At 44.0% G+C, this 15,094-nt stretch overlaps 1 protein-coding gene across 3 annotated transcripts in view; it reads right to left on the bottom strand.

The window, feature by feature from the left end:
• The window catches only part of ERCC4 (ERCC excision repair 4, endonuclease catalytic subunit), a 232,308-nt gene that overhangs the window by 150,243 nt on the left and 66,971 nt on the right, over positions 1-15,094 (bottom strand). For 2 of the 3 annotated variants that reach the window (XM_069210419.1, XM_069210420.1), the window contains exons 3-4: positions 8,749-8,944; positions 526-733 (exon numbers count right to left, since the gene is read on the bottom strand). In XM_069210419.1, the coding sequence (XP_069066520.1) occupies positions 526-733; positions 8,749-8,944 (404 nt within the window). The remainder of the gene's footprint in view (positions 1-525; positions 734-8,748; positions 8,945-15,094) is intronic. The other variant, XM_069210421.1, reaches the window with a different exon arrangement.

The raw sequence follows: 15,094 nt of genomic DNA, 5'->3' as shown, positions 1-15,094 counted from the left end.
AGGATCGTTTTGAAGTGAATTGCCAGGGCTTTATAGAAATGGACACAAGTCTTGGTTGTCATTTAGAAGCACTGTGGTACTTCCTGCTCTCTGAGCACATCCAGATGTGTCTCATTGGTCTTTGAATTCACCTCACTAAGGGCAGCATCCCAGCCTTGTATTCAATGGGCATATTCAGCAGTTCTGGCCCGTGGAGAGTTCTGAAGAGGATTGTGAAGAGCTGCCACAGCATTGCCAACTTCCATGGCTTCAAAAACATCAAAAGCAGATGCTGAACATTGCAGTTTGCAAGCCAATGCAGTTCATAATAGAACAGCACACAAACCTCCTGAAATATCAAGCTATTCTAAATTCCACCATGCCTACTTTTCGTCCCTGGCCTGTCACCTTTTTTTAAACCAGACATTTTATTAGATTTACAAAGAAAGCAATTAGCTACAGCAGATATGGGATTATCACCTACAGTTAATGTTTACTCTTTCGCATTTTTTTAGTTTTATAATTACACAAGTGACTAAAGCATACTTTGTCAAATGACCTTCCAATTGCATTCTCCAAAGACAGATCCTCCACTTCAAGTGCTGGATTGTAGCGCTTAAGTTCTTTCAGACACGCATTCATTATGTCCAGTATCGAGGACTGGATGGCAAGCATGGAAGGGGTCATGGAAATGTGCAGCTCTATTACTTCAGGCTTATGTTTTTCTAAAGACGAGTTTATTGCAGCATGAAACCTAGGCACAGAAAGGAAAAAACAAGTTTATTTCCATTGTATATACAAACAATGTGCATAATCAAGCTTTATAAATTAACACATTCTGAAACAGAAACACAAATCAAAATTTATTATTATATATATATATATATATATATATATATATATATATATATATGGAAAATGTCACTTACCCAGTGTACATCTGTTCGTGGCATTAGTTGCTGCAGATTCACATGCTGTGCACATCCCGCCATCTGGTGTTGGGCTCGGAGTGTTACAAGTTGTTTTTCTGTGAAGAAGTCTTTTCGAGTCACGAGACCGAGGGACTCCTCCCATTTCGGCTCCATTGCGCATGGGCGTCGACTCCATCTTAGATTGTTTTCCCCCGCAGAGGGTGAGTTGTGTATGCTAGTAATAGTGCCCATGCAATGGAGTAATATACATAATGTAGTTTAAAGTAATATATTTTCAAATTTACAAATGTTCAAGATTAACTTCTTAACGGCTACAGGCTTCCGGGTGGGCGCATGTAAATCTGCAGCAACTAATGCCACAAACAGATGTACACTGGGTAAGTGACATTTTCCGTTCGATGGCATGTGTAGCTGCAGATACACATGCTGTGCATAGACTAGTAAGCAGTTATCTCCCCAAAAGCGGTGGTTCAGCCTGTAGGAGTTGAAGTTGTTTGAAACAATGTTCGTAGTACTGCTTGACCTACTGTGGCTTGTTGTGCCGTTAACACATCTACACAGTAGTGTTTGGTAAATGTATGAGGCGTAGACCATGTAGCTGCTTTACATATTTCGGTCATTGGAATATTTCCTAGAAAGGCCATGGTAGCACCTTTCTTTCTGGTTGAGTGTGCCTTTGGTGTAATAGGCAGTTCTCTGTTTGCTTTAAGATAGCAGGTTTGAATACACTTAACTATCCATCTAGCAATGCCTTGTTTAGAAATTTGATTACCTGTATGAGGTTTTTGGAAAGCAACAAATAATTGTTTTGTTTTTCGAATTAGTTTTGTTCTGTCAATGTAGTACATTAACGCTCTTTTGATGTCTAATGTATGTAGTGCTCTTTGAGCTACAGAGTCTGGCTGTGGGAAGAACACTGGTAATTCTACTGTTTGATTCAAGTGGAACGGTGATATAACTTTTGGTAAAAATTTTGGATTTGTCCGTAGAACTACTTTATGCTTGTGTATTTGAATAAATGGTTCTTGTATGGTAAATGCTTGAATTTCACTCACTCTTCTTAGAGATGTGATGGCAATTAAAAATGCAACTTTCCATGTTAAGTATTGCATTTCACAAGAGTGCATGGGCTCAAAAGGTGGACCCATGAGTCGTGTTAAGATAATGTTGAGGTTCCATGAAGGAACTGGTGGTGTTCTTGGTGGTATAATTCTCTTTAGTCCTTCCATAAACGCCTTTATGACTGGTATCCTAAATAGTGAGGTTGAGTGCGTAATTTGCAGGTAAGCTGAAATTGCGGTAAGATGTATCTTTATGGAAGAGAAAGCTAGCTTTGACTTTTGCAAATGTAGTAAGTAACTTACGATGTCTTTGGCAGATGCGTGTAAGGGTTTAATTTGATTATTATGGCAGTAATAAACAAATCTTTTCCACTTATTTGCATAGCAATGTCTAGTGGTCGGTTTTCTAGCTTGTTTTATGACCTCCATACATTCCTGTGTAAGGTCTAAGTGTCCGAATTCTAGGACTTCAGGAGCCAAATTGCTAGATTCAGTGATGCTGGATTTGGATGTCTGATCTGTTGTTTGTGTTGTGTTAACAGATCTGGTCTGTTTGGTAGTTTGACATGAGGCACTACAGAGAGGTCTAGTAGTGTTGTGTACCAAGGTTGTCTTGCCCATGTTGGCGCTATCAGTATGAGTTTGAGTTTGTTTTGACTCAATTTGTTTACCAGATATGGAAGGAGTGGGAGAGGGGGAAAAGCGTAAGCAAATATCCCTGACCAGCTCATCCACAATGCATTGCCCTGAGACTGATCTTGTGGGTACCTGGATGCGAAGTTTTGGCATTTTGCGTTTTCCTTTGTTGCAAATAGATCTATTTGTGGTGTTCCCCAATTCTGGAAGTATTTGTTTAGTATTTGGGGGTGAATCTCCCATTCGTGGATCTGTTGGTGATCCTGAGAGAGATTGTCTGCTAACTGGTTCTGAATTCCTGGAATAAATTGTGCCATTAGGCGAATGTGGTTGTGAATCGCCCAATGCCATATTTTCTGTGCCAGGAGACACAACCGTGTTGAGTGTGTCCCTCCCTGTTTGTTTAGGTAATACATTGTTGTCATGTTGTCTGTTTTGACAAGAATGTGTTTGTGGGTTATTATGGGTTGAAACGCTTTTAGCGCTAGAAATACTGCCAATAGTTCTAAGTGATTTATGTGAAACTGTTTTTGCTGAGTGTTCCATTGTCCTTGGATGCTGTGTTGATTGAGGTGTGCTCCCCACCCTATCATGGAGGCATCTGTTGTTATTACATATTGTGGCACTGGGTCTTGGAAAGGCCGCCCTTGGTTTAAATTTATACTGTTCCACCATTGAAGCGAGGTGTATGTTTGGCGGTCTATCAACACCAGATCTAGAAGTTGACCCTGTGCTTGTGACCATTGTGATGCTAGGCACTGTTGTAAGGGCCGCATGTGCAACCTTGCGTTCGGGACAATGGCTATGCATGAGGACATCATGCCTAGTAGTTTCATCACCATTTTGACTTGTATCTTTTGTTTTGGATACATGGTCTTTATTACATTGTGAAATGCTTGAACCCTTTGTGGGCTTGGAGTGGCAATCCCTTTTGCTGTGTTGATTGTCGCCCCTAAGTATTGCTGTGTTTGACAAGGCAGAAGGTGTGACTTTGTGTAGTTGATTGAGAAACCTAGATTGTGGAGGATTTCTTTGACGTACCTCGTGTGTTGTGAACACCGTTTTAGCGTGTTGGTTTTGATTAACCAATCGTCTAGGTACGGGAACACATGTATTTGCTGCCTTCTGATATGTGCAGCTACTACTGCTAGGCATTTTGTAAAAACTCTTGGTGCAGTTGTTATTTCGAATGGCAACACCTTGAACTGGTAATGTACCCCTTGGAATACAAACCTTAGGTACTTTCTGTGTGAAGGATGTATCGGTATATGGAAATATGCATCCTTTAGGTCGAGTGTTGTCATGTAGTCTTGTTTTTTGAGCAGTGGGATTACGTCCTGTAATGTCACCATGTGAAAGTGATCTGATTTGATGTATGTATTTAATGTTCTGAGATCTAGTATAGGTCTCAGACTTTTGTCTTTTTTGGGTATGAGAAAGTACAGAGAGTAAACTCCTGTCCCTTTCTGTTGTTTTGTTACTAATTCTATTGCTTCTTTTTGTAGCAATGACTGAACTTCTAGTCCTAGAAGATCTATATTTTGTTTTGACATATTGTGTGTTTTCGGTGGGACGTTTTGAGGGAATTTGAGAAATTCTATGCAATAGCCATGCTAGATAATTGCTAGGACCCAAGTGTCTGTTGTTATTTCCTCCCAATGTTTGTAAAATTTGGTTAGTCTCCCCCCCACAGATGTTATGTGTTGGGGATGTGTGACTTGGAAGTCACTGCTTGTTTTGAAGAGTTTTGGGACTTTGGAACTTTCCTCTATTCTTTTGGAATTGTCCCCCTTTATATTGTCCCCGAAAACTTCCCCGCTGATACTGGCTCTGCTAAGTGGGTCTTGTTTGTGAGGTTGTGGGTTCTGTGCTTTGTCCTCGAAACCCCCCTCTAAACTGTGTTTTTCGAAATGTGCCTCTGCTCTGTGGGGAGTAGAGTGCGCCCATGGCTTTGGCCGTGTCAGTGTCTTTTTAAAGTTTTTCGATCGCAGTGTCCACCTCCGGCCCATACAACTGCTGTTCGTTGAATGGCATATTCAGCACAGCTTGCTGTATTTCTGGTTTAAATCCTGATGTACGCAGCCATGCATGTCTCCTTATTGTTACTGCTGTGTTGACAGTTCTAGCAGCTGTGTCTGCAGCATCCATTGCTGACCGTATCAGATTGGTGGAGATACTCTGTCCTTCTTCTACTACCTGCTGCGCTCTCTTTTGGAACTCCTTGGGCAAATGTTCTATAAAGTGTTGCATTTTGTCCCAATGGGCCCTATCGTATCTGGCCAACAAAGCCTGTGAATTGGCAATGTGCCACTGGTTTGCTGCCTGTGCCGCCACCCTCTTGCCTGCTGCGTCAAATTTTCTACTTTCTTTATCTGGAGGTGGTGCATCTCCTGAAGTATGTGAATTCGCTCTTTTGCGCGCTGCCCCTACTACAACTGAGTCCGGTGTTAGCTGTTGTGTGATGTACACGGGGTCTGTTGGTGGCGGTTTATATTTTTTCTCCACTCTTGGGAGTAATGGCCCTTCCTTTTACAGGCTCTTCAAACACTTGTTTGGAGTGTTTTAGCATTCCAGGTAGCATAGGAAAACTTTGATACTGGCTGTGTGTGGACGACCGTGTGTTAAAAAGAAAGTCGTCTTCAATGGGCTCAGCATGCAGGCTGACATTATGAAATGCCGCTGCTCTCGACACCACCTGTGCGTAGGCTGTACTATCCTCTGGTGGCAACGGTCTAGCTGGATAACATTCAGGACTATTATCTGACACTGGTGCGTCATAAAGGTCCCATGCGTCAGGGTCATCTTGACTCATTCCTGTATGAGTTGGGGATTGCATCATTGGTGGAGTGGCTACCGGTGATGGTTGCGGAGAGCATTGTGGAGATGGTGGCGGGGTTACTTGTTTAGCCACCTTTGCCTGTGGCTGCTTGTCTTTTTCCTGAAAGGCAAGTTTGCGTTTCATTTTAATCGGAGGGAGAGTACTGATCTTCCCTGTTTCTTTTTGGATATGGAGCCTTCTTTGTGTATAGTCTGGCTCTATTGTTTCCAATTCCTGTCCAAATCTATATGTCTTCATTTGTGTGGACAGTCCTTGTTCCTCAGTGTAGGAACTTGTTTTCGGTTCCGAGGCCGGATGTTTCGGTATCGAAACCTTTTCGGTTGCTTTTTTTGGTTCCGACGAAACCTTCTTTACTTTCGGCGTCGTGGTCTCTCGGTGCCGATCCATTTCGGTGCCGCTATCTCGGTGCCGAACCTGTTCGGAGCCACTATCTCTAGCCCGAGATTGCTGTGTGGCGGTATCTCGACCGGAGTCGGATGACTTCGCCACCAGCGTGCCCTTTTTCGGTGCCGATGATCGGTCACCTATTTTTCGGGTTAAGCCATGGCCTGTTGGCGGTGGCGTCCCCTGGGCTTTAGTGGTTTTTTCGTGAGTTTTGTGTTTCGACGTCTTACTCACGGTTTTCGGCGTTTCTTCGGGATCGTTCTCATCCGAGTCCGATTCCTGGATGGAGAATGTTTCTTCCTCCTCGAAACGCTCTTGTCCTGTCGGCGCCGACGTCATTTGCAGTCTCCTTGCTCTTCGGTCTCTTAGTGTCTTCCTGGACCGAAACGCTCGACAGGCTTCACAAGTATCTTCCTTGTGTTCCGGCGACAAACACAAGTTACAGACCAGATGCTGATCTGTATATGGATACTTGTTATGGCATTTTGGGCAGAAGCGGAATGGGGTCCGCTCCATCAGCCTTGAAGAGACACGTGGCCGGGCCGACCAGGCCCCGACGGGGGATCGAAAAAAAACCCGAAGGGCCACCGGAGCTCTTCAAAAGTCGGTGTCGATCTGTTGTAACTAACCCGATACCGAACGCAAACAATACCGACGATTTTTCCGAGATTCTAACTAACTTTCCGACCCGAAACACGGAGCGAAAAGGAACACGTCCGAACCCGATGGCAGAAAAAAAACAATCTAAGATGGAGTCGACGCCCATGCGCAATGGAGCCGAAATGGGAGGAGTACCTCGGTCTCGTGACTCGAAAAGACTTCTTCGAAGAAAAACAACTTGTAACACTCCGAGCCCAACACCAGATGGCGGGATGTGCACAGCATGTGTATCTGCAGCCACACATGCCATTGAACATATATATATATATATATATATATATATATATATATACACACACATATATATATATATATACACACACACACACACACACACACAAAGGTCTTCTGGTTTGTACAAGGTCATGACCATGCCTTTATGACAGCCATTGCCACATTTCACAATTCAACAACGATTTTCAACATAGTTGTGGAGAAGAAGAAGAAAGTATTATAACATCAGTTAGTACCCTGCAGAGGAATCCTTGGAGATGCCTGTGTAGTAATCATTGCCCCAAGGAAGAAAAGCAGGATGAGAAGGAAAGAAGGGGCAAGAGGGTGAATGCACTCTGGGATTTGAATGCTGCGCTATACGCAGTGCTTAATTTGTAAATAAAAACGTGCCTGTGCCCAAAGCCCTCCTCTTAAACACGGGGCTGCTACATTTAAGTGTGCGAACACAGAATACTGAGGCAGCGTAATCCTGAAGCCATCTGGGGCCTCTTCAATCCATTTAAAGCCACTCCCTGCTCCTTCAGCCCAGTCTGGCAGCGTTCTGCTTCCCACCTTTGTGATGCTTTTTCGCTTTTCTCTTCCTCCGTCTTTCCCATATGTCTCTTTTGCTTGCCACAAATGCTTGAGGCAGAAGAATAAGCACCGGCCCTCAAAAATAAGTGCCGGTGCTCAGCACCAGAAACAACAAGCACAAATTAAGCACTGGCTATATTTATTTCATTGTGAGACAGACCTATACATACGTTTTTGTGAGGTATTCATGGACCTCTATGAATCTTAATCTCAGACCAGGCACCTTGCCGTATCTCTGCAGAAGCTGGAAATATCTGGGAGAGTCAAAACTCGAAGGTCAGGCACCAGAGACTGTTCTTCCGCTGTGTTCTCATTACCAGTCCCTGCTGTTGCATTCTTGATCATTCCTTTGTAAATGGCTATATAAACTTTCATGCAGGACCTCCAGCTGCCTGCGACACTAATATAACAAAGTAAAAATGTCAATGCTTTCCGTGTGCGAAGATTCCCCTACAGTGTCACAACAAGACCAATTTTTGTAATCTGCACGAGGTTGTTTTTTTCCACAAGATCTGGGGGGTGCTATTAGTTTGCCTGCCTACTCAGGCCTTCCTCTCTCTTTCACCCTGCTTATTCTCATGAAGAACAGGTAGGAGTGGCAGAAGATGTCTGAAGCAGGAGTGACTCACTGAGGGTGTGCATGTGGTGAACACAGAAAGAGAATGCTGGTTGAGGTTGCTCAGTGAAGGAAGTTTTGAAAAAAACTGCAAGGTAATGGAGAGCATTATGGTAGATATTGAATGAGAATGTGCAATATGGGGTTGTGGGCACGAAACGTGAGTCTGCAAAACACAATTCATGATGTTTGAGCATGTGCAGATGATAGTTTAGGAGATCCGCTGAGCGTGTACAAATGTCAGCATAGGCTGTTGATTGAGTATAGACTGAGGATGTGCAGTTTCTACAGATGTGCAGAATAACTGCATCTCGGGGATCATATTTTAGTATCACATTATCACCCGCAACATGTTCATCCTACAAATATACTCACAGGCAGCCTAGTGGTACAAAGGTACATTATCTTGATCTAGTCCATAGCATGCTATTAGGAATCGTTGTAATAAAAAATACTCACTCATATGGGCATTTTTACAATGTAAATGTAAATTTGCATGTTATTACCACAGGCCATGTTACTATCATGTTCCTATTTAACAATCTTGAGTAAAAAGAAATCAAACACCAGTTCTATCAACCACGACTAGAAAGTGGAGTGACCAAAAATAAATCACACATTTATGCATATAAGTGACGTCTACTTTTCCTTTTTGTATCAATACCAGCAGTGCTAATTGGGACAGTAAACAGGAAACTGCACTGCAAGTGAACATGGTAACTTGCTGGCCATCAACTACTGCACGTGAAAAAAAGCAAGAGTAATAGAGTGGGTTTCTTTTAATTCAACCATTAATTCAGAGTAGATTTCCTTTTAAAAGCAGAGATACCTTACCTTGGCCACAAATAGAGTTTCCTGACAAAAAGATTTCTCATCACTCGCTCTACTTGACAGAACCCAGCACTGAAAGCAACTGCTTGGTCTGTGAAGGCTTTAATGAAGCCCTGCTTGTTCTTCTGTCGATAGAGGCGTAGAATAAAAGACTCCTGGCATGACTCAATAATCTTATGTGCACTGTACACAAGAATGCCTAAAAATGGAGGGAAATCACAATCTTTAATTGACAGAAAAGTAGTTTGAACATAGTTGAGGAAGTCATAATGTAAGTTTATTTTTAGAGACCAATTGAAAGTGCAACTTAAGATCTGAATAACTTCTAAATGGAAATAATTAATTAGTACAAAATTATTCCATTGCTGTAGAACGACAGTTCTGATTCCACCTCTTTGAAACATGTTCAATATATGGAAAATCTGTGCGAAACATGCTTATATATGGTTTACCTAATCCACATCACTACTTCCTCTTCCGTGTCATAAGGAAAAAAACGGTCTGAGAAAACATGTTTTTACCCAGCATGTAACATACAAATTTTTAGATCACATCTTAAGACCCTATTTTATTAATTAGGCTTTTCCTTAGAGTCTCTAAGTTAACATATATATATATATATATATATATATTCTTCTGCATGTCAAATAGGACAGCAATACTGGTTTCAGGCAATCTTTCAATCTTTATTCCTTCGTCTTCAAACCACACCTGCTGCTAAAACTCATTCCTTACATACTCAAAAGGTGGTTTACAAACATAAAGCGTTCAGTCATCCTATTTGTGGTATTCCACCATCTATGAAGCTGATAAAATCATGATGAATCACTCCTCTACATCATAAATGGCTGCCATCCTAACTCCATGATAGATCTTAGATACATCCTTTCCTACCCAACCACCTGCGATTATGCAGAGGAAGTTTATAGAACACTGCAAGCTCTAGTCCCAGTTACATCTGGGAACCTTTGAGGACATACCTGACTAGACAGGAAGCAGTCAGGCCAGGTTCAAATACTGACAGAGTTAGTGATTGCATTAAGCACCTCTTCACCACGCACAATATTATTATATATGTGTGTGTGTGTGTGTGTGTGGAATATATATATATGAAAAATGTCACTTACCCAGTGTACATCTGTTCGTGGCATGAGACTCTGCAGATTCACATGCTGTGCATTATCCTGCCATCTAGTGTTGGGCTCGGAGTGTTACAAGTTGTTTTCCTTCGAAGAAGTATTTTCGAGTCACGAGACCGAGGGACTCCTCCCTTTCGGCTCCATTGCGCATGGGCGTCGTCTCCATCTTAGATTGTTTTCCCCGCAGACAGTGAGGTAGGAGTTGTGAGTATACTAGATGTGCCCATGCAATGGAGTAGGTATGTATGTACATAATGTGTATCAAAAGAATATTTATTTACAAATTTACAATTTTCATTCAACTAATAACGGCTACAGGCTCCCGGGGAGGTGGGAGGGTGCATGTGAATCTGCAGCATCTCATGCCACGAACAGATGTACACTGGGTAAGTGACATTTTCCGTTCGGTGGCATGTGTAGCTGCAGATACACATGCTGTGCATAGACTAACAAGCAGTAATCTCCCTAAAAAGCGGTGGTTTAGCCTGTAGGAGTTGAAGTTGTCTGAAATAATGTTCTTAATACAGCCTGTCCTACTGTGGCTTGGTACGCTGCTAACACATCTACACAGTAATGCTTAGTGAATGTATGAGGTGTAGACCAGGTGGCTGTCCTTACAAATTTCTGTCATACGTATATTCCCAAGAAAAGCCCTTGTGGCGCCTTTCTTCCTAGTGGAATGTGCTCTTGGTGTAATAGGTAAATCTCTTTTTGCTTTAATATAGCAAGTTTGAATACATTTAACTATCCATCTGGCGATGCCTTGTTTGGATATAGGATTACCTGCATGAGGTTTTTGGAAGGCTACAAACAATTGTTTTGTTTTACAAAATTGTTTTGTTCTGTCAATGTAATACATTAGTGCTCTTTTTATGTCTAATGTATGTAAGGCTCTTTCGGCTACTGAGTCTGGTTGCGGAAAGAAGACTGGGAGTTCCACAGTTTGGTTTAGGTGGAATGGTGATATGACCTTTGGTAAGAAATTGGGATTTGTACAGAGAACCACTTTATGTTTATGTATTTGTATAAAAGGTTCTTGAATAGTAAATGCTTGTATCTCACTTACACTTCTAAGTGATGTGATAGCTATTAGAAAGGCTACTTTCCAAGTCAAGTATTGCATTTCACAAGAGTGCATGGGTTCGAATGGTGGTCCCATGAGTCGTGTTAATACAATATTAAGGTTCCACAAAGGTACTGGTGGTGTCCTTCGGGGTATGATTCTTTTTAGTCCCTCCATAAATGCTTTAATGAGTGGGATTCTAAAAAGCAATGTTGTATGTGTAATCTGCAGATAGGCAGATATTGCAGTGAGATGTATTTAAATGGAAGAGAAGAACGAGTTACTTACCTTCGGTAATGACTTTTCTGGTGGATACATTAGCTACCTGTGGATTCCTCACCTAATGAATACTCCCATGGCGCCAGCATTCGACGGAAATCTTCTTCCTAGCTTCTGCACGTTGACGAGGACGTCACATTAGCCCACGCGACACCGTCTGACGTCATACAGGCAATAAGAGGTCCTCGCCGACGTCAGTACCAACATTTTTTACGTGCATGAGAACAATAACCCAATGCAATGAAAGAGCAAGGCAACATCCCATAACATTGTAAATCACACAACATTGCAATAAAATGGCTATAGATTTAATATAACTCTTTTTTAAAACAAACAAATATATACTAATTATGTATATACACAAAGATATATATATATATACACAAATATCCATATATACAAAATCTATTGCAGTCTTGAAGACCAATAGGAGCGCACTCAAGGATTACATGGTAAGACCAAAAAGGCAACGGGGAGGCGGGTGGGACCGTGAGGAATCCACAGGTAGCTAATGTATCCACCAGAAAAGTCGTTACCGAAGGTAAGTAACTCGTTCTTCTGATGGATACAACTACCTGTGGATTCCTCACCTAATGAATAGAGTCCCAAAGCAGTACCACGCCCGGTGGTGGGTACCTAAATGGTCAAACCAAGAAATCCTGCAGCACTGACCGTGTAAAATGGCCATCCCTTCTGACCTCAGAGTCCAAACAGTAATGCTTCGCAAAAGTGTGAAGGGACGACCAAGTTGCGGCCTTGCAGATGTCGACCACAGGAACACCTCTGGCCAAGGCCGAAGTGGCCGACTTAGCTCTGGTGGAATGAGCTCTAATGCCATCAGGAGGATCCTTCTTTGCTAAAGAGTAACAGATTTTAATGCAAAGAACAACCCACCTGGAGAGTGTTCTGTTGTGGACTGCCTTTCCTCTCCTCTTGCCCACGTATCCGATGAACTGCTGATCCTCCAGCCTGAAGTCCTTCGTTCTATCAATGTAGAAGCTTAACGCCCTCTTTGGGTCCAAGCGATGTAGTCTCTCTTCCTCCTTTGAAGGATGAGGCGGAGGATAGAACGTGGACAAAGTAATTGTCTGGGCCAAATGGAAGGGTGAAACAACCTTCGGGAGGAAAGCAGCCTTGGTCCTCAACACCACCTTATCCCCATTAAAGTTTGTATAAGGGGGTTTTACCAATAAGGCCTGCAACTCACTCACTCTCCTTGCAGATGTTATAGCCACCAAGAAGACTGTCTTAATAACTAAATACCTTAAGGGGCAAGAATGCATAGGTTCAAAAGGGGACCCCATAAGGAAAGTCAGGACCAAGGACAAATCCCATTGAGGCATAACGAATGGTTTTGGAGGATATTTATTTAGAAGACCTTTCAAGAATCTGAGAACAATAGGGGATTTAAATAACGATGGTTGGTCTGGAAGACAAATGAAGGCTGACAAGGCAGACAAATAACCTTTAATGGCAGACCTATTAGCGTAGATAGATTTAGTGGAGTGTCGCCTGGCCGCTAATATAACATCCACTACAACAGGCGGGAGAGAGAAGGAACTCAGGTTGCCCCGCTCAATCTCCAGGCATGTAGGTGCAGACTCTGGAGGTTGGGGTGTAAAACCTGCCCCTGCGACTGCGAGAGGAGGTCTGCCCTGAGAGGGAGACGGAGCGGAGGGCACAGTGAGAGTTGGAGAAGGTCGGAGTACCACACCCTCCTTGGCCAATCCGGAGCTATTAAGATGAATTGGGCCCGGTCTTGGCGAATCTTCCTCAACACCCGAGGAATCAAGGGTATGGGGGGAAACGCGTAAAGGAACTGGCCGCACCAGGTTATCTGAAACGCGTCCCCCAACGCTCCCCTGCATCGGATACTGGAGGCTGCAGAATAACGGACAATGCGCGTTCTCCAGAGTGGCAAACAAATCTATCCGAGGAAACCCCCACATCTGGAAGATTAAACGGACTTGATCTGGATGGAGATGCCACTCATGGTCGGCCAAGAAATGGCGACTGAGACTGTCCGCACGTACATTCAAGACCCCGGCCAGATGATTTGCTACCAAGCAAATCTGATGGTCCTTTGCCCAGGACCATAGTCGAAGAGCTTCTCTGCAGAGAAGGTACGACCCTACTCCTCCCTGTTTGTTTATGTACCACATCGCGGTAGTATTGTCCGTCAGGACCTGTACCGACTGACCACGAAGGGAAGGGAGGAAGGCCTTGAGAGCCAGACGTACAGCCCGCAACTCCAACAGATTGATATGAAAAATCTGTTCCTCTGGAGACCAAAGCCCTTTGATCTCCAGATCCCCCAGATGAGCTCCCCATCCTAGAGTGGAAGCATCCGTTATGACCGTGGTCACTGGTGGTGACTGCGCGAACGGCTTTCCTTGTGAAAGATTGTTGCCAGCAATCCACCACTTCAAGTCCACAGCAGCATCTCCGGAGATCTTGACAGCACCTTCTAGATCTCCTTTGTGTTGAGACCACTGCCTTCGGAGGCACCACTGAAGAGCCCTCATATGCCAGCAAGCATGCGTGACCAACAGTATGCAGGAGGCAAACAGACCGAGCAGACGAAGGACCTTGAGGACTGGAACTACCGCTCCATTTCGAAACAATGGAACCAACTCCTGAATATCTTGAATCCGCTGAGGCGGAGGAAAGGCTTGATTCAATGTTGTATCCAGTACTGCCCCTATGAACAGGAGGCGCTGAGAGGGCTCCAGGTGAGATTTGGGCACGTTCACCGAAAAGCCCAGGTCGAACAACAACTGGGTTGTTGACTGCAGATGATGCGACACAAGCTCCGGAGACTTGGCTTTGATCAACCAGTCGTCCAAGTAAGGGAATACTGCTATCCCCTTCCTTCTGAGCTCTGCCGCAACCACTGACATCACCTTCGTGAAGACTCGAGGTGCTGAAGTAAGACCAAACGGGAGGACCGCAAACTGATAGTGCTGCGACCCTACCACAAACCGGAGATACTTCCTGTGCGACTTGAGTATCGGGATATGAAAATAAGCATCCTGCAAGTCGACAGACACCATCCAATCTTCTTTGTTCAACGCCAAAAGCACCTGAGCTAGGGTCAGCATCTTGAACTTTTCCTGTTTGAGGAACCAATTCAAGATCCTCAGATCCAGGATTGGTCTCAACCGACCATCATTCTTGGGAATCAGGAAGTACCTTGAGTAACAACCTCGACCCTTTTCCTGCTCTGGGATTAACTCCACCGCGCCCTTTGAAAGGAGGACTTGAACCTCCTGTTCTAACAACAGGAGGTGTTCTTCTGAACAATAAGATGGGCGAGGCGGGATGAGGGGCGGAAACTCCCGAAAGGGAAGGGTGTAGCCTTTTCCCACAATACTGATAACCCAAGTGTCCGATGTAATAGTCTCCCACTTGTGGAGAAAATGCCGTAACCTCCCCCCTACAGGAGAGGAGTGAGTGGGAAATGGTGGAAGCCTAAGGCTGCTTTCCCTGCTGCACCCCTCCAGAGGACGAGGAAGAGGCAGAGTGCTGCTGAGAGGCTCCTCTGGTGCGGGCCCTACCCCTCCCTCTAAATGATCTATAGGGGAGGGAAGAGGTGGGTTGTAAGGGATCAATCTGTCTCTCTCCACACCACCACTGCACAACCTTTCTGCGCTAGAGACAGAGCAAAAGACAAAACATCTGACAGATGTCGGAGAGGGCAACGGCGTTGATGGATGTGGCGTGACCGTGGGACTGACCTCCCAAGTCTTCCGACGCCGAGCCGAAGGCGACCTCGAACGAGACTCCTTGCTGGAATGACGCCGTGAATCCCTACGGCGCCGGGAGTCTCGATGAGACCTTGGCGAAGAAGACTTCTTATGATGTTTCT

This window comes from Pleurodeles waltl, chromosome 10 (genome assembly GCF_031143425.1).
Source record: "Pleurodeles waltl isolate 20211129_DDA chromosome 10, aPleWal1.hap1.20221129, whole genome shotgun sequence".
NCBI classification, from domain to species: Eukaryota; Metazoa; Chordata; class Amphibia; order Caudata; family Salamandridae; genus Pleurodeles; species Pleurodeles waltl.
The sequence above is the reverse complement of the archived record's forward strand: the minus strand, read 5'-3'. Positions and strand labels throughout refer to the sequence as shown.